Genomic DNA, 19,467 nt, shown 5'->3' on the forward strand with positions numbered 1-19,467 from the left:
AGAGCCAGGAGAATTGGAAGCTGAAGTTTGCATCCTGGTTTCTTTGCAGCTACCGGAGGCCGGTGTCGACGAAGGCGGAGCATAGACACCTCCACACGCGACTGCCATGGCCCACGCACACACAGCTATAAATAAAATTTTAAATGTTAAAAGACATAGTAATAGAGAATTAAGTATTTTCATTTTTGATGAAATTTACACCAACTTAAGGGGATTGAATACATACAATATATCGGAACAGAACCAAGCAGACTTAACCAGGCAAAGTCTGAGGATCGCATGAGCCTCTGGAAAGTTTCTTGGCATAGCTGACTGGCAGAATGGAGAGACGGGCAGTGCTGGGGGCAGGTGTGGTTTAACCGGCTTCATCATGAGACCGCACCGTCTCATAACCCCACGCGTCCTCGGGATCTCAGAGCCTCACTCTGCTCACTCGTCTCTGTCTCTCAGTCTGTTCTATACAAGGGAGCTCCTCTTTTTTCCCTTCCTAGTCATTTTCCTATTTCAGATAGTCAGCTGTTTATCTGCAAATTCTTGCTGTTTCTATAAACTCCAGTTCTTACTCTGCCCTGTCCCAGGACTATCCTCTATCCCAGGGATAAATCTTACTGTTTTAATCCCCTTATAAAACCTGAAAAGTTTGGAAAGAAATTCAAGCTTTCCTATGAACTTCCTTGAGTTCTTTTCTGATTTCTTAGGCACTTATGCACTTGACACGTTAACACTACCCAGAATCCCCTGCCACTTCCTACCCCGTGTGTGTCTGCTCACTCAAGCTGTTAAACTCCACCTTTGATTGCCACCCGTGTGTAAGACCTGACTGATGACCACCTCTGCAGAGGACTTTCCCGGTCTCCTGTGTTGCTGGGCCGGTTTCGCCCCCACTGAAGCCCTCACGCCCTCGCCTTGCGTGGCTCTGGCAGGTCCTCCTCAGCCTTCCGTGTACACACACTTTGTCCGTGACACTGACATGTGTCTTAGAGACACACACTTTGTCCGTGACACTGACATGCGTCTTAGAGAATTTCTATGAAATTCTTCAACTACCCTTTGAGGAATGCTCTTCTTTTAATCTTTCCTTTGTCTGTAACTAGAGGAGAGAGAAAGCCTGGTCTGCCTGGTGTGGTGGATCACTCTTGGACTCCAACATTCAGGAGGCTGAGGTGGGAGGGTCACTATGAGGTTGAGGCTAGCCTGGGCTACAGAGTGAATTTCAAGTCAGCCTGGGCTAAAGTGAAACTCTGCCTCAAAAAAATGAATGAACAAAGCACAAAAGAAAAAGATAATTCATGCTTTCTCAGCTTGAAGTAGGCAAAAACACAGGTGAAAAAATGGTTGGATGTTATAACATGACTAACTTTGAAAGGTTTACTAATGGCTTGAGTATGTGGTTCCTTAACTGTTGAGCATAGCAGCTGGCATTTTGAATATGACTCTGACTAGGTAACTAAGACACTGTGCACTGCTGCATGGTTGGGTTTTGTCTGAATAGGGCCGCTAACTTGTTGCAGAAAGTCTGGTATGTCAGGTGCACGTGCATTTCAACAATATCCTGTCTGTAGCACATGGTGAATCCTGAAAAGGCCTTACAACATAAAGTTAGCCTTCATATACTCACTCAGGGGTGGAGTATGCCATGCAAGGGAAGATGCTCTTCAGAGTTTGGCAAGGTCTGGGTTGCATGAGCAATGTTACAGGGCCTGGCAGAGTTTGTTCTAAGGTCGTAAATGTAAAATACTGTTGAGTGTACACGGTGTGAGGCTGTGAAGACGTCGTAGTCATGTTTGTACCTGTCTGAGTTGTTTTGCTTAAGAGCTCAGTATTGTCAGGTTCATTTGTACACCTCTTTTTTTGAAAAAATAATACCTGAGTTCTTGTTCCCCTGTGGTAGAGAGCAGTAGTAGTTCATTGTGCTGCAGTGTTACTACTGGGTTTATAAAAGTAACTATACAACAAACTTGAGATTTTATTAAAAAGTCAGTGGCGTGCTTAGCACCGACAAGCATTTGAGAAGCATTGCCTCTGCGCGCTCAGCAGCTGACGTGTTGGGGCTGACGGGAGTGCTGGCCCGGGCCGGGCTCAGCTCAGGTGGGACCTGGGAGGGCAGCTGTCTCACAGCTCCACTCAGCCCTCAGCCCCTGCTTGATGGCGCACTGTGTCATTGCCCCGCTGTCCAGAGAGTTTCCTAAGTAGTGGGAATGGTCTCCTTCCCAGTGGCCCTTCACTTGCCTTTCCTTGGATTTGGGGAAAATAAATGATCATTCTATGCTGCTTCTTTATCTCTCTTTTATGATGTTCCCAGCACCACTAATACTGACTGATTTCCTGCAGATACCTTACAATCCTCTCTGAAGACGGCGAAGATGTTAGAACACTTAAAAGAAGACAGCTCTGAGGCTTCCAGTCAGGAGGAAGGTAAGTGTGGATGAACTAGAGTCACCATTCTGCCTGTGTGGACACAGCAGCCCAGACGCCCATGGGAACGGGCGTGAGAAGACGGGCTTTTCTGTTCAATACATGGTGTGGGTGCCGTAGGCTCCACAGAAAAAGATCGCAGTGGCCCCCAGCTTACATCACATACAGAATTCTCAAGTGCTTGACAACTTCCTTGTAAAAAGACACTCTTGTAAGTTGAGGAGAAGGCTCTTCCGAGTAAGGCACAGCTTGCTAATCTAAATAAGACCTCGCATGTTACAAAAGAGACCAGTCAGCCGGGCTTGTGTCGCCTGCCTCTAATGCCAGCACTTGGAGGGTCGCCGTGAATCGGAGGCCACCCGGAGACTACATAGTGGATTCCAGGTCAGCCCGAGCTAGAGTGGGACCCTCTCGAAAAACCAAGGGGCGGGGGAGGGGACGACTGGTTAGAACACGGTCCACAGATCTATAGGTGATATTCGTAGAATATTTGTGGGTAAAAGACTAAATGAAAACTTTAGAAGGATTCTCCTAAAAAGATCTAAGAAAATCATCTCAGCAGAAATATGGACAAAAGACATAGGGAGAAATTTAGAGAGGAAAAGGTCAGAAGACCTGGAGAGAGCATGCGGTGTTGGTCATGAGAACATGTCGTGAGGACAGTGGAACGCGGGTCGCGGTCCTCGGGTCAGCCAGAGGCGTTCAAGTCGGAGTGGGCGCAGGAGCCGTGAGGAGTCCACTGCTGCCAGCGTGGGCGGGCACTGACAGGCATTGCTGCACACAGTGCCCACAGGTGGTGGCAGCACCGTGCTGCTCTCCAGTGATGGCCTTCGTGGAGCTTGTTGAGTGTGCTTAGGGCAGGGCAGTGCGTTTACAGGAGCAAGTCCCTGGAGGGTGCCCAGCCATTCCAGGCACTTAGGACTTGGAAATTGGGACATTGCTGTGCTAGATGGCAGTTAAAGAATATTTCTGGTGTATTCTACGTGGCACTCCACTGTATGTGTTTGTTAATCAGTGTACATATGTGAGTACTTAAGACTCTTCACAGAGCGTTTGAGCAAGTTGGGTCCTTGTTGACTCTCCCGGCGGAGGGCCTGAGCAGGAGCAGGACTCGGCCGCCTCTCCTAGAGTAGCTGGAAGCCGGAACGGGAATGCCATGAGTGTCTTTATATTAGTAGGTGTTACACATTTACTTAAATGCCTTCATTTTAAATAGGTTAAAAAAGAGTTCTCCCAATAAAAGCTTGAGCCGGGCGTGGTGGCGCACGCCTTTAATCCCAGCACTCAGGAGGCAGAGATAGGAGGATCGCCATAAGTTCAAGGCCACCCTGAAGCTACATAGTGAATTCCAGGTCAGCCTCAGCTAGAGTGAGACCCTCTCGGAAAAAAAAAAAAAAAAATAGCTGGGCATGGTGGTGCACATCTTTAATCCCAGCACTCAAGAGGCAGAGGTTGGAGGATTGCTGTGAGTTTGAGGCCACCCTGAGACCACATTAGTAAATTCCAGGTCAGCCTGAGTTAGAGTGAAACACTACCTCAAAACAAACAAACAAAAGAGTTCTACCTGAAATTAAATGTAGTCTTCCAGTGCCACACACGTACTAAACTTCCAGAGTTTTGTTCAAGGTTGAAGTGTGCTTTGAGAAGACATTTAAGGAGATTCTATAGCTTACTATGTCTTTAAGAAGTTGCTGCTTAAGATATATCCTGCAAACCAGATATGATGGTTCACATCTGTAATTTCAGCGCTCAGGAAGCAGAGGAAAGAGGATTGCAGCCTAGGTTACATAGTGAGTGCCAGACCAGCCAGGCTCACAAGGAGAGACCCTGCCCCCCCCAAAAAAAATGTCTGTATCTCTGTGTACAATATGTAAATTTATGTATTTATATACTATATATGTATAAACGCATATTTAAATGTATACTTGCAGCTTCTGTGTTTGGATAGGCAGAAGGTCTCAGCAGCACCAGTCACTACTGTTGAAACTGTGTGTAAGTGGCATTAGCCTCCAGGATAGTAAATTATTGTTTCCTTCCATTCCAGATGTGTTACAGCAAACCGTAATCCACAAGAAGCATGCTGGGAAAAGTCCCATTGCGAAGTATGTATCCAACTTCCAGAATACTTCAATACTTCCTGTGCACTCTTCAATCAGTTACCCTTTAATTAGAATGCAGACATGGACCATATTCTGCATTTTACCTTTTACTATTCCTTTTTTCTTTTTTTTTTTTCCTCCGGTTGGTTGGTTTTTCGAGGTAGAGTCACACTCTCGCCCAGGCTGACCTGAAATTCACTATGTAGAATCAGGTGGCCTTGAACTTATGACGATCCTCCTATTTCTGCCTCCAGAGTGCTGGGATCGAAGGTGTGAACCACCATGCTCGGCTTCTGTTCCCCTTCTTCACCTATTTTGCATACGTTGTCTTTGTCTTGCTGCTGTGTGAGTTGTTTCTTCTCTCTCCTGTGAGCCTGATTCAGTTACGTGTTGCCTTTGTGCTCTGTCGTATGTGCCTGTCTCTTGTTAAACTCAGTTATCCACTTGCGCCTGTAGCATTTCACATAGCCAAGGGCCTCCGATCACTGTAATGCCACGTATATATTCCCAAGTTAGAAAATCATAACTATCTTGCATTGTAATTCTCTCCTTACAGTTTTAAGACTCATGAAAATTTTTTCCAGGATTCATTTAGATTTTACTTACTCTTCCCCATCTCTGTGCAGGACCTGTGAGCATAGATAATCACCCTTCCAACCCACAACACTGGAGTTAATCTGTCTGATGAATACAGTTAACTTTTTCGTGGTGGTGGTGGTGTGTGTGTGGGGGGGGGGGTGCTAGATATAGAACCTGGGTCCTCACAAATACTAGTCAGGCGCTCCACTACGAATCACAACCCCAGCTCTAAATGTGGCATTTATCTAGGAGAAACAAAAGTGTAGTTTACTTTCACCTTTGAAAGGTGTATTTTGCTCTGTGTGGGGTTCTGCATGCTGCTCTCTGTTGGATACTTGAAGCAGTCATTTCTTCGGATCAGGCATATGCACTACGACACTCTTGATTTCTCTGGCAGATTACGTAAAATCACTAACCTGGCTTCTGACTCCCACAGCGGTGGCACCGTCTCCCTCGCCCCGGCCCTCATGTGCCGCAAGGCTTCCTCTGTGTGTGTCGGGCAGGCCTGTGCCCACTGCACTGGAACCGGCTTCCTGTCCAGACCGCCTCGGCGCCTTTTGCTTTTTAAGCCTCAGGAAGAGCTCTTGCTGTGTTGTTTTCCCACTCTCCTGTCCTACTTCCTGGACCAACTGTCTGTCACTCTAATCTGCTTCTTGAGGAGCTGAGATGGAAGCTGCCTGGCCTCTGTCACCTGTCGGGTCCCTGACCGGCTCTGGAGTTCTCTCTGTACAAACCGTGCTTCCAGGGTCTAGCGTTGTCCTCTCCCGACCTCAGCACACGCCCAGGTCTTCTCTCACTGCTCTGCTCTCTGCCTCAGCTGTCTACGAGTCGCACCGAGCTTTTATACGCCAGGCCACATGCCACGTCCCACATGGTTTTTAAACTTCGGTTTTCTATGTCTTCTTCCCAGTGCTTTTCTGTGTTTTCTTCAAAGTTTTTTTTCTGCATTTATTTTCATTTGTTTTCTGTCCATTAGTTTAAATGTCAGTTTTACAGCTGTGGGATTTAAATTTGGTTCTCTTTGTATATTTTCAAATACTGTCCAGAATCTTCACTCATGTTTTCACTGGATGGGTTAAACACAGTTACCTAAAAGTCCATACCCAGTGTTGCAGTCAGGTTCACATTGCTGGTCAAAATCACCCAACCAAGAGCACCTTGTGGGAAAAAAGAGGTTTATTTTGGCTCACAGACTTGAGGGGGAAAGTCCGCGAGGGCAGGGAAACGATGGCATGAGCAGAGGGTGGACATCAGCCCCTGGCCCTTGCAAATCCAGCAAACCTGCTTCACTCTGCCCATGGCCATTTTGAAAACACAAGACTGTGTTGCAAACTCAGTGACCCTTTTTCCAGCATTTCTTATACTCCACAATATCAGGTAGGGTGCCAATCTGTTAATCCAGGAGGGAATAAAGCAGACTTCGAAGAACAGGACACTTCTTGAGCACACAGGCCCCTTCAAAAGAGTCTACATTCTTCCTGTTGCCCCAACTCAGGTCAGCTGGCCCAATTTCAAAGGTTGTAACCTCTCAATTGCAGCTGAATGGGCACCCAAAGATTTTTCTTTCTGTGCCATATCCCTCTGCTCACACCAGTTAATTTCTACACAAAGCGGCCCTGCACAACTTCTCAGGACATGGGCATAATAGCAAGCTTCCCCCACACACTGCTGCTCAGTCCAAGCACAGCTCTTTCTCACCCCCATAAGCCAAACCTCACAGTCCATAGTTCTTAACTGTATTCAGGTCTTTCAGTTCTGACTAGAATAGTTCATCAAGCTGTACTAACAGCACTGCAACACATCTCTTAGGCCAGGGTTTCAAATCCTCCCACATTCCTCTTGAAAATCAGCTCCAAAAACCCAAAGCCACACAGTCAGGTGTCTAGCAGCGATCCCACTCCTTGGTACCACTTTACTGTTGCAGTGAAGTTTGCATTGCTGGCAGAAATCACCCAACCAAGAGCAGCCTGTGGAAAAAAGGGGTTTATTTTGGCTTACAGGCTCAAGAGGGAAGCTCCATGATGGCAGGGAAAATGACGACATGAGCATCAGCCCCTGGCCAACATAAGGTGGACCAGAGCAATAGGAGCGTGTGCCAAACACTGGCAAGGGTACACTGGCTATAACACCCATAAGCCTGCCCCCAACAACATACTGTCTCCAGGAGGCGTTAATTCCTAAATCTCCATCAGCTGGAAACCTAGCATTCAGAACACCCAAATTTATGGGGGACACCTGAATCAAACCAGCACATTGGGTGACTTCATTGTCTGGATTCTTCTCTTTGGTCTGGTTCTGTTGTCTGTTTCTCTAGATTTCTACTTTCTTGTCAGTGGTCTCACACAGTGAGCAGAGCAGCTCTTTCCAGATGCTCTGGCTGACTATGGTACAGGCACACAGACAAGCCCAATCCTACACTCTGTGACTTCAGAGTAGACAGACCGATTTTCATGATCATTGAGATGTGTGCTCACTTTCATTCTTTCTGCCTTTAGATCTGTAGCTAGATATTCCAGAAAACAAACTTTTAACAGGTTGGAGAAAGGCTTACTGTAGTTTTGTCATTGATGTGATGTGGCAGGTTAATGACAGCTCTTCACCCTGTTGTTAACTTTCCTTTCAACAGCAGTATTGGCACAAGCTGTTCACCACTGGCTGGACTGAGCATGCAGTACTCGGAGCAGAATGGAGTTGTGGATTGGAGGAAGCAGAGCTGCTCCAGCACTCAGCACCCGGAGCACTGTGTGACCGCGGCCGACCAGGTTCGTGGGTGGGGGAGGGGTCCTCCACTCAGCACCCGGAGCTCCAGCACTGAGCACCTCGAGCACTGTCTGACCGCAGCCGACAAGGTGGGGGGGGGGGCCTGACTGTTCGGCACCCAGAGCACTGAGCACATGGCCGACAGGTCACAGGTGCCGCAGTTAAAGCAATCCTCTCTCTGTGCTCTAAAACATGAGTGCCATAAACATCCTGTCAGATAGTTGTCTGTTACAAAAGAACTGAAGGAACCTTTTAGTGTCAAGTTTCGTTCTTGCAAAGCTGCTCTCAGCTTTTCTGGGGCCTGGACATGTTTATTTAAATATCTTTGATTACTCAAGTAAAATTAATACACTTTAATATACCTAAAATGTTTATTCCAACTCTAGGGATACATTAAATTGTTAGGATAAAGTTTTTTTGTTCTCAAAAGAAGTAGTCACATTCCAGTCCATGTTGCTGTGACTGGTATGAATTCCCAGACTGACCCTTTCTCGTGAGGAGCCAAGTGAATTTACTGGCACTCTTTTTCTTTCTTTTTCTTTTTCTTTTTTTTTTTTTTTGATGGCTTTTCGAAGTAGGGTCTCACTCTAGCTCAGGCTGGCCTGGAAGTCAATGTGTAGTCTCAGGGTGGCCTCGAACTCATAGCAATCCTCCTACGTCTGCATCCTGAGTGCTGGGACTAAAAGCGTGCGCCACCATGCCCAGTTTGATTTGCTGGCACTCTTGCAGTAATCAGGACTATTTGCTTTCTTCTGATCTGAGAGGGACTGTGGACTGTTCAGTACAGTTTGCTGCCACACTCTGGGGAAAGCACACGTTGCCTGTATGTACTGTCTGAAACCTTATTTATGAGCCTCATTCTGTTTCTGCCTAGATCCATATCAACTCTTTAGAATGTGTGATGAGTTGTTTTTTTTTTTAACTACTGCAAATTTTGAGAACTTGTAAGTTATCTCAGTCATAATTAATGAACTGTTTTCCAAAGCCAGTCTGGTTATTCTTCCTTCTGTCTTGATGTGTGTCTCCCACTTCTTATTGTTGACAGATTTGTCAGTTTTATTGAACTGAATTTTCAATTTTTAAAATTAATCTTTATTGACAGCTTCCATAATTATAGACAATATCCCATGGTAATGCCCTCCCTCCCCCCACTTTCCCCTTTGAAATGCCACTCTCCATCATAACCCCTCCCCCCTCAATCAGTCTCTTTTATTTTGATGTCATCTTTTCTTCCGATTATGATGGTCTTATGTAGGTAATGTCAGGCACTGTGAGGTCATGGATATCCAGGTCATTTTGTGTCTGGAGGAGCACATTGTAAGGAGTCCTACCCCTACTTTAGCTCTTACATTCTTTCTGCCACCTCTTCGGCAATGGACCCTGAGCCTTGGAAGGTGTGATAGAGATATTTCAGAGCTGAACTCTCCTCCCTCATTTCTTCTCAGTACCATGATGCCTTCTGAGTCACCCCAAGGTCCAAAAGTGAGAGTAGCATTAATATATCGGTATGAACATTAAGAGAAGTGCTTACTGGGCAGTTTGATGAGCAAAGTATATACATTTAGCCAGACACCAGTAGATGTTACACCTCTAGGGCTCATGACTACCCCTGTTGTAGGTTTTCAGTATCAGGGATGTATTCCCTCCCATGGAGTGGGACTCCAGTCCCAGTAGAGAGCGGTTGGTTTCCCCATGACAGATATGCCACTATTGTACCTGTTGGCTCATTTGGCCTGGCTGGTCAAATTTAAGGCTTGCATTGTCCACTGTTGAGTATCTCCACTGGTGATTTCTCTCTCTCCCACTGAACTGCATGCAGTGTGGCTATTTCCAACCTTCTGTCAGCTGTTCTGCATGGAGGTTTTCAGCTCAGTTTCAGCAGGATTTCTCAGTGACCTTGCAGCCCAAGTATGTAGAGTCTTCAGCAATAGGGTCTTACCATCTATTCCTGGTGGGAATCCAAGGGCCTCTGCAATGGCCTGCAATGTTTTGGTGGCATCAGGGACCTCCCTGGCCAACAGCTCACTGGAAGGTATCCTATTCCTAGCACTGAAAATTTTCTAGTAGCAATCTGTGGCTTCTGAGTGTTCCGTTGTCCAAAAAAGTAGGTTTCCATGTCACTTACTTATATCCTCTTAGATTTTGATTAGCCCTCCCGCCACCTTTCCTTTACTCAATCTCTTCCCCTCACCTCACTTAGGCCTTTTCATTCCCATTAATCTGTTCTACTTACATATACAACACCATCCTATTAAGTCCCCCCTCCCTCTCTTTCTATTCCCTTTAATATACCTTTTCTAGCTTACTGGCCTCTGCCACTGAGTTTTCTTCCTACTCACATAGAAGTCCAATCATTTTGTAGCTAGGATCCACATGTGAGAGAGAACATGTGACATTTGGCTTTTGGGGCCTGGGTTACCTCACTAAGTATAATCCTTTCCAGATGAACTAAATTCTAAGAGAATAACAAACCATAGCAAACAGCAGTCTCTTGATACTGTTTGATACTGGGCAGCAGTCTCCTCTTGTCCATGGGTGGCGACATTCTAAGATGTCCAGTGGATGTCTGAGAGCAAGGAGCATGTGAAGGTCTGTACTGTGCCAATATAGTGCCTACCTGTGATAAAGTGTCCTTGACAAACGAGGCACAGTCAGAGTAATAGGACAGCAAGTCTGACAGCTGACAGTCCAGGTAGACACTTCCCTGAACACAGTTGTTCTCCCAGCTGCCTGAGGAGGGCAGTGGCACAGTGGATGTGCGGGCGGGGGTACGGCTTGCATCCTGGCAAGGCCACCGTGGGAACACGAGAGGACAGCGTCCTTCCCAGAAGCTGAGTGTGAATTACTGGGGTTACCCTCTAGTACTGTTTGGCCGGGGTTGACTTTGGAAAGTTTAGTCAGAAAAAAGGACCAAGGTTCATTTTTAATGGAAACGTTTCTCACAATTGATGCTAAATATTGTCAGAGAATGTGTACATTTTAGTGGTCTTGGGAAGTGACTTCAAAAGTTGTTTGGCGGGCCGGAGAGGTGGCTTAGTGGTTAAGGCGGGTGTTTGCCTGCGAAGCCTAAGGATCCAGGTTTGATTCTCCAGCTCCCATGTAAGCCAGATGCACAAGGTCACACATAAGTCTGGAATTCATTTGCAGTGGCTGGAGGCCCTGCAGCATCCATTCTCTCGCTCTCTTTTTCTATCTCCCTCTTTCTCTGTCTCAAATAAATTTTTTTAAAAAGTTGATTGGAAAAGAAAACTAATAAATTAAATTAAAAAAAATAGAAATAATAAAAAAATAAAAATAAAAAAGTTGATTGGTCTTAATCGCAGTACTTGGGAGGGTGATGTAAGAGGATTGCTGTAAGTTCAAGAACAGCCTGAGACTGATCCAGGTCAGCCTGGGCTAGAGCGATAACCTACCTCGAAAAACAAAAACAAACAAAAAAGTGTACTGGAAGTCATAATTTTGTTGAGATTGTACTGAGAGACATACATTTTAATGTGTGATGTCAAAGTAAAAGGATACTTAGAGCCACCTGATTTAGCTTTGTGCTGTGTGACTTGTCTTTTTATTTCTGTTAGCATTCTGCTGAAAAACGAAGCTTATCTTCAGTGAATAAGAAGAAAGGAAAGCCACAGATAGACAAGTAGGTTCCATTTTATATTTCTAGCAATAAGAAGGCATAAAGATGACGGCAGGCAGCACTTGGCAGTGGACATACTCAGCCTCTTCCCACGCATACAAATCGTATTTTCTTCCTACTCGTGTTTAATTATGGCCTCAACACCAGCCGCTGCACGGAGCACACGTGGAACTGGAGCGCGGACGCTCAGAACTGCGCCCAGAGGGCGACGCTTCCTGCATTTAGCTGTTTCCCTACTGAATAGTTTTTAGTCCTACAAATCCTTGAGAACTTCAGGAATACTATGATGTGTTTTATAGGGGACCTTCCAGAGTTGCCGATTTCTCTGTATTTGTTTTAGGGAGAAAACCAAGAAGAGCGACAGCAGACTGAGCAGTAGAATGAATGGACTTCGGCTGCCCCCTCCTCAGCATGCCCGCGGCGGGGCCGCGAAAGGTAAGAGCGCAGCGAGACGCCGTCATGGAGGGCGCGGGCGCCGCCAGGTCCTGGTGCAGGCGCCTGCCTTGTAGTGACGCCTGAGCGGCTCTGAAGACACGGAGGCTCTTCAGGGACTGCAAGCCGGCGACGGTGTGCCCTCACCTCATTCTGCGCATTGCTTTCCCTTCTTCTGGGCAGCAGTGGTCAGCTGGCCCTGGGATCATCGGTTTCTTCTACAGCTTGGCGGGCCATGCTCAGGACATGTTCTTGTCACAGTCACTTTTGGAATGTTGAAATTCTCGTGACTTACTGTCCTTCAGGGAGCTGCTGGAGAGCTCGAGCACTCACATTTGCTTTGGTTTGCCGTCGTCCAGCATTATTTTCAGGTCCTTTAGATTCAAGTTCGAGGCTCACTGGACCAAAAGTTCCCCTTCGGCAAGCTTGCTGACTGCTTTTCTGTGTTTTATTTGCTTTTAATATTAGTTGTAAAGCTAGAAAGAGAATAAACATCCACAGCATTCTAGAATACTTTATATGTACCTGACACATTGACTAAGTGGTTCCACAAATGCGTATTTTCTAGTTTTAAATTTCACTGGAGAGCTGTCTGGAGAGAAAAGCTGCCTGGGCTATTCGCTTTCTACCCTGCTGGCTGAGGCTCTCGTGAGGGCTTTCCACGCTGCTGGAGTTTGAATAGGTCTTGTTTTGTAGCATGTGGCTGGGCCACCGTGGGGCATTGGGGACTGTCTTTAGTGTCTGTACAGCCCTTTGTCTGTAATTGTGACATTATTATTATTATTGTTAAATCTACTCAAGATTGGGTTTCTGTAAAAAATTTACCCATAAGTCCTCTGCCACTTTCTTTATAGCCTCATGGGTTTTTGTACCATTTTCTCCTGACAACCAGGCACTAACCAAACTTTGTACCCAAGAAAGCAGAGCTAGCATCATCTGTTTTTATCAGTGTCACTGTTTTTCTTTAGCATTCATCGAACGTTTGGGGAGCCGTGGTAAGCAAGGTCATCCTCAGTCGTCCTGTGAATTTACCCACCATAGGCACAGCAACTCACCTGTTCACTTCAGACGCCACATCACGTCTTGTCTTTGACACATACTCACATAGAGTAATTAGTAACCTTTCTCTTTTTGGCCTAGCAGGTCCCAGTGAAAATAGTTCACTCATCCATACATCTTAGAAATTCTATTGTGTTGCTTATGTGGAGATTCGCATAGTAAATACGTATAGGGTCTTGCTGTAAGACAGAAACTTGCTAGCTGTCAAAAATGAATGAGAGTTCCCTAAATCTGAGTCAGTGTTTGAATGTCCTATACAAGATACATCAGCCATCTGTCGTCATGGGCCTTAAATTGCTGCAATCATTGATCCTTGCTGGTCCCGTGCTCCCCTCCACCCTTGGCGTAGGTGTGGCTATTGGCCATCAGTCAAGGCTCTGCTAAGCCTGTTAGGCGACTTGCACTGTGATTGTAACGGAAGAGGTATTTTGACAGATCATTCTGTTCTAAGGAATTGCATAGAAATGTGGCCCAAAGTCCTATTATTGTACCATAACCCTACAAAGAACTGTATTTTTTAAGTCAATAAAATTGACTTATTCTTCCTTGCTTTTGGTTTAAGAAATATATTTATCAGCTATTTTGTGTTGAAATTATTTGATAATGTATCTTCACCTGGAACAGAAAACAGCCTCTTAAAGTCATGAAAAACAGAAAGGAAAAAGACCAAATTTACAAATAACTTCTAATGGTTCACTTTGGAGATTAACTTAATGCAGCTTTAAACTGGAGTTGTTGTTTCAGATGTGAATCTGGACGCTGGCTCTGGACATGACACGTGTGGAGACACCTCTTCAGAGAGCTCCAGCTCTCCGTCCAGCCCCAGGCACGACGGAGGAGAAAGTTTGGAAAGTGAAGAGGAGAAGGACAGAGGTTAGCCTTGACGGGTGCCCAGGGAGAGGAGGGGTGCCACCTCCTCGAAGGTCAGACAAGCCAGGGTCATGTAACCCAGGACTGGTTTTGAATCTGTTGTAAAGGGTGTCTTAAAGACCATTGCTCCAGCAGTTTCCAGCCGTATAACTGTCATAAACCTACTTCACTGCATATGCATGAAATAAAAAAGAAACCAGACAATAACAAGTTATAATTAGTGTGTAAATACTACAGTTGTGTTATCATGCTGAGTGACCCTTTTATCATTATGAGATAATCCTCATTTGTTTCCAATAACAGTATATGTCTATTTTTAATTTTTTGGGGGGGGGCGTTTCAAAATAGGGTCTCACTCTAGCCCAGGCTGACCTGAAATTCACTATGTATTCTTAGGCTGTCCTTGAACTCACAGCAATCCTCCTACCTCCATCTCCCAAGCGCTGGGATTAAAGGTGTGCACCACCATGCCCCGCTACTTTTTTTATTTTTTGAGGTAGGGTCTCTCTCCAAGGTGGCTTGGGATTCATTATGTATTCTCAGGCTGTTCTTGAACTCACAGTGATCCTCCTACCTCTACTTCCCGAGTGCTGGGAATAGCTTAAAGTCTGTTTTGTCTGCTGATGACATGGCCTTTCCAGTTCTTCTTTTGAGTCCATTTACATGAAACTTTCCTTTTCGACTTAAAGGTGTGCTTTTGTCTGAAATGGGTCTCTTATAGATAACGTGATACTTAATCCAGTTTGTCCATTACTGTGGTAGTGTGTGTGTTTAGTCCATTTACACCAAGCGAAAGTCACTCCTGATGAGATTTGCAATTGTGTCTGTGTACATTACATCTTCAGTTCCTCCTTGCACAGACCGCAGTGAGAACATGGGAACGCATACACCACGAAACAGGAGCGTAGCTTTCTAGATGCTCAGGAAGACACGGAGGCATTTCAGAGCCTCTTGTGGACTTCTCATTCCTTACTCGTTATGTTGGTGAGCTGGTTAGCCCAGTGGGTACTGCTGCCACTCACATGATAAGCCATGTTCCAGGCAGCTCATAGAACGGGGCTTTTAGGGACCTCAAAACCTCAGTTCTTTCTGTGGCTGCGGTGTGACATGTTTTCATAGGTGCTGCACTAACAATATTATTAGTCTCTGGTGTGCTTAGGAGCTAGAAATAGAGCAAAGGGGTTAAGGTGGATCCAGGTGAAAAGCCCTAAGGTTCTCTGTTCTTAGGAAATCTGTCTGCTTTTCTTTACACACTCCTCAGATTGCTGTATGCCTTTAGCCTGTTGTCACAGTTCTAAAAAATGTGATTTTGGGGCTGGAGAGATGGCTTAGCGGTTAAGCGCTTGCCTGTGAAACCTAAGGGCCCCGGTTCGAGGCTCGGTTCCCCAGGTCCCACATTAGCCAGATGCACAAGGGGGCGCTCGCGTCTGGAGTTCGTTTGCAGTGGCTGGTAGCCCTGGCGCGCCCATTCTCTCTCCCTCTCTCTCTCTCTCTCTCTCTCTCTCTCTCTCTCTCTCTCTCTCTCTCTCTGCCTCGTTCTCTGTCTGTTGCTCTCAAATAAATAAATAAAAATAAACCAAAAAAAAATTTTTTTAAAAAAATGTGATTTTGGTGATGTCTGCCATGGTTCTTGTGGGTGGGTGGCTCATTGGAGAGCCTTACTCTCCACCACTCTGGTCTAGAAATGAGACCTCTTTACAGTCCCTTTATTGGGTGGGGATGGCCTCCAGCTGAGCTGAGCTGAGCTGATAGTGTCTTCGCTGATTTCTCAGAGTTCCTTACTTAGGTCATGGTGTTCTGGCCAAGCGCAGTTCTTTGTTGAGCAATGTGCAGTCCATGGACTCTGGGTCATGTTTGAGGGAGCTTTGGGTCTTAGGGAACTGTTCCTTTCCAACAAGGTAGGTCAGTCTACTTCTGTAGTCCTGTTACATGCACATGCAGCAAGAGTGCTCATCCACACGACACTTCTTCTATTCTCCGGTTTGCTTAAGAAAGTGCCAATCACCTCTCAGAGCTACTAGGAAAGAAGTGAGGGGATTGTGCCTTAGCCAGGATAGACAGGTTTTCAGTGTGTGACACTGAATGATTCTGTAGATATACAAATAATTCTGTGGCTCCTCCAAAGACTTGACTCGATTGCCAGGTGATATGGTAATTTTGCAATATCCCTTTCCTACATCAGATCCTGTAAGTTGGTAGGCCTGTGCAGAGGAAGTTGCCCTTTTGTCACATAGACTCAGGTAGTCACAAATAAAAGTGACCCTTAAAGGAATGAGTGACTTAGTGCCCTCAAACCAGGGACAGTCGCACTGTGGTAAAGCATCACAGCTGTGTTCAGAATCATGTTCATTTGGGGCCGTTTAAAATCGTAAGGTCAGGGCTGGAGAGATGGCTTAGCGGTTAAGCTCTTGCCTGAGAAGCCTAAGGACCCTGGTTCGAGGCTCGGTTCCCCAGGTCCCATGTTAGCCAGATGCACAAGGGGGCGCACGCGTCTGGAGTTTGTTTGCAGAGGCTGGAAGCCCTGGCGCGCCCATTCTCTCTCTCTCCCTCTGTCTGTCTTTCTCTCTGTGTCTGTCGCTCTCAAATAAAAAAATTAGAAAAAAAATTTTTTAAATAAAAATAAAATCGTAAGGTCATTTGTTGTGACTTTATGCTTTACCTAAATTCATGCAGAAATTTAACTGTTGGGGGAGCACTGTTTTTGTATTTAACTCTGCTCTGTACCTCAGATAGGCTATTGATTTGAGGATACTCTCTCGTTTGCAAAGTTTATTAATCTGTTAGAGGAAATATGTGCTAGAACCATTCTCTCATTAATTAAACCTCCCCTCTAAAATAAACTTGTTCTGTTAACACTTGACACTGTGTAATTAAGTAGCTTCCACTTAGCTTTTCCTTGGGAGAGTTAGCTTGTTTTGAGTAGCTGTTTCCAGAATTGCTGGCCACATAAGCTGAGGAGGCATTTCTTACCTTTAATGGCTACAAACACTTTGTAAGTGCTTAGTGTAATTTGGGCTTATACTTATAAGGAGAAGTATGTTTTAAGTGGGCACTAGGTTTAATTGTATACACACAAGTGAGTGTGAGTGCGTGTGCACACCCTCTGCCCATGCAAGCAGATAGTACTCATCACCTCCTCTGCCCGTAGTCCAGTCTGGGGACTGCTATTTCTGAGTGTGACCTGAGGCCGCACACTTACAGAAAAGTGCCGGGCACACTCACACCTGCCGTTTGGACTTCGGAGAAATGATGTTTTCATATTGGCTCTGCTCCTTGTGTTCTGGAATATTAGTTTTACTACTAATCGTACCTTGAAAATATGAAAACACTGAAATATGTAAAGTAAGACTATCCTCTTTAAACTCTAGCACGGAAAACAGAAGATTGACTTGGGTTCATGCATGTTTATATTATATCATATTATACTACCATATTATAGCCTAGGCTAATACATCTTCATATTATGTTATTATTATTGCATGGGCTAATACATATTCATACTTGCTTTCTTCAGATACAGACAGCAACTCTGAGGACTCTGGGAATCCAGCCACAGCCAGGTTCACTGGGTACGGCTCTGTCAGCCAGACTGTCAAACCGCCCGTTCCGGTGGCTTCGCTAGGAAATGAGAACGGAACCCTTTCAGAAGATCCCCTGAGCTCCCCTAAGTACCCGCACATTCCTTTCCTGCCAGCTGTCCACTGTGTCATGCACAATGGTGCCCAGAAGTCAGAAGTTGTTGTTCAGACGCCCAAATCTGCAGAGGGCAAAACATTAGGGATGCTTGTTCCAGGTCCCGTTGCTATTTCTGCAATAAGGGAGTCCGCGAATGCGACCCCGGTGGGAATCCTGGGGCCCACAGCTTCTACTGGGGACTCCGAAAAACACCTGGAATTGCTCGCCTCCCCTCTGCCTCTTCCGTCGACCTTCCTTCCGCACAACAGTGCGCCTGCGCTGCAACTAACGCTGCAGAGGCTGAAGCTGCCACAGGGCTCCTCTGACAGCTGCACAGTGAACATCCCCCAGCCCCCCGCCGGAAGTCTGAGCATTGGATCACCAAGCACTGCCTTTATTCCCGTCCATAGCCCGGGTAGTTTCCCAGGATCTCCTGTGGCTGCCTCGGACCCCATTGCAAAATCTGCTTCCCAAGTGGTAGGACTAAATCAAATGGTGCCTCAGATCGAGGGAAACCCGGGGCCGGTCCCTCAGCCTAGCAGTGTGAAGGTCGTTCTTCCAGCAGCTGGCCTCTCCGCTGCGCAGCCACCAGCTCCCTACACCTTCCCCGGCCCGCCCCTTGCCGCCAGCGTGTTACCTACCCAGAATTCCGGTGTGCTCAGCACAGCAGCCACTTCTGCCCAGCCCGTAAGTGCGGGCATCAGTCAGGCCCCGTCCGCCGCTCCTCCCGCGGTCCCCACCCACACCCCGGGCCCCGCCCCCAGCCCGAGCCCCGCGCTGACGCACAGCACGGCGCAGAGTGACGGCGCCTCGTACATCAGCGCCGGGGGCAGCACGAACGCTAACGGCACCGCCGCGCCCCCACAGCAGCTGGGCTCGGGCCCCTGTGGTTCTTGTGGGCGAAGGTGCAGCTGTGGGACCAATGGAAACCTGCAGCTCAGTAGCTACTATTACCCCAGTCCAATGCCTGGCCCAGTGTACCGAGTCCCACCGTTCTTCACCCTGCCGTCCATGTGTAATGGCAGCTACCTCAACCAAGCACATCAGAGCAATGGAAACCAACTTCCTTTCTTTCTGCCTCAGACTCCATATGCAAATGGTCTGGTGCACGACCCAGTCATGGGGAGCCAAGCCAACTATGGCATGCAGCAGATGGCAGGATTTGGGAGATTGTATCCCGTCTATCCAGCACCTAATGTAGTTGCCAATACCAGTGGTTCGGGGCCCAAGAAGAATGGGAGCGTCTCATGTTACAATTGTGGTGTGAGCGGACACTACGCCCAGGACTGTAAGCAGTCGTCCCTGGAGGCCAGTCAACAAGGTAATCACACTAGCTCCCAGAGGACTTGTTTCTGAGGTCACCCAGTGCTCCTTCCTTTCCTCCCTGATCACGTCCCAGCAGAAAGGTCCCGTGTGTGTGTGTTTACAGATGTGTTTTCAGCGAGACATCGTAAAATACAACCAGGAAAACCTAGTGTAGATCCAGTCACACGTAGCGCAGGGACAGTCTGAGAGTCTTAGTTTCTGATGAAGGGATAAATACAGGCACTTTTTAAAGGTGATGGGAATTTTAGTTATATAATGTTCAGTCTCTTGCTTGCAGCACTTTCTGTAAGAGCAATACTCCTGTGTCATAGAATAAGCCAATTTTTCAGATATTGAAAACTAGGAAGCAAACTAGTTAACAGCCTTGCAAGGTTTTTAGTTATTGACTAGAGTGCACACCCCACTGGCAGTGACCACCCAGGGTAGGCACACCGCACTGGCAGGGACCGCCCAGGGTATGCACACCATGCTGGCAGTGACCGCCCAGAGTATACACACCAGGCTGGCAGGGACCGCCCAGGGTATGCACACCACGCTGGCAGTGACCGCCCAGAGTATACACACCAGGCTGGCAGGGACTGCCCAGGGTATGCACACCAGGCTGGCAGGGACCGC

At 46.7% G+C, this 19,467-nt stretch overlaps 1 protein-coding gene across 2 annotated transcripts in view; it reads left to right on the forward strand.

Moving 5' to 3' along the window:
* Positions 1 to 19,467, forward strand: part of Zcchc2 (zinc finger CCHC-type containing 2) — a 54,442-nt gene that overhangs the window by 32,339 nt on the left and 2,636 nt on the right. The window contains exons 7-13 of one of the 2 annotated variants that reach the window (XM_045134895.1): positions 2,332 to 2,415; positions 4,460 to 4,517; positions 7,720 to 7,855; positions 11,429 to 11,493; positions 11,831 to 11,925; positions 13,726 to 13,854; positions 17,366 to 18,847. In XM_045134895.1, coding sequence (XP_044990830.1) covers positions 2,332 to 2,415; positions 4,460 to 4,517; positions 7,720 to 7,855; positions 11,429 to 11,493; positions 11,831 to 11,925; positions 13,726 to 13,854; positions 17,366 to 18,847 — 2,049 coding nt within the window. The remainder of the gene's footprint in view (positions 1 to 2,331; positions 2,416 to 4,459; positions 4,518 to 7,719; positions 7,856 to 11,428; positions 11,494 to 11,830; positions 11,926 to 13,725; positions 13,855 to 17,365; positions 18,848 to 19,467) is intronic. The other variant, XM_012947946.2, reaches the window with a different exon arrangement.

Source organism: Jaculus jaculus, chromosome 15 (genome assembly GCF_020740685.1).
Source record: "Jaculus jaculus isolate mJacJac1 chromosome 15, mJacJac1.mat.Y.cur, whole genome shotgun sequence".
In the NCBI taxonomy this organism is placed as follows: domain Eukaryota; kingdom Metazoa; phylum Chordata; class Mammalia; order Rodentia; family Dipodidae; genus Jaculus; species Jaculus jaculus.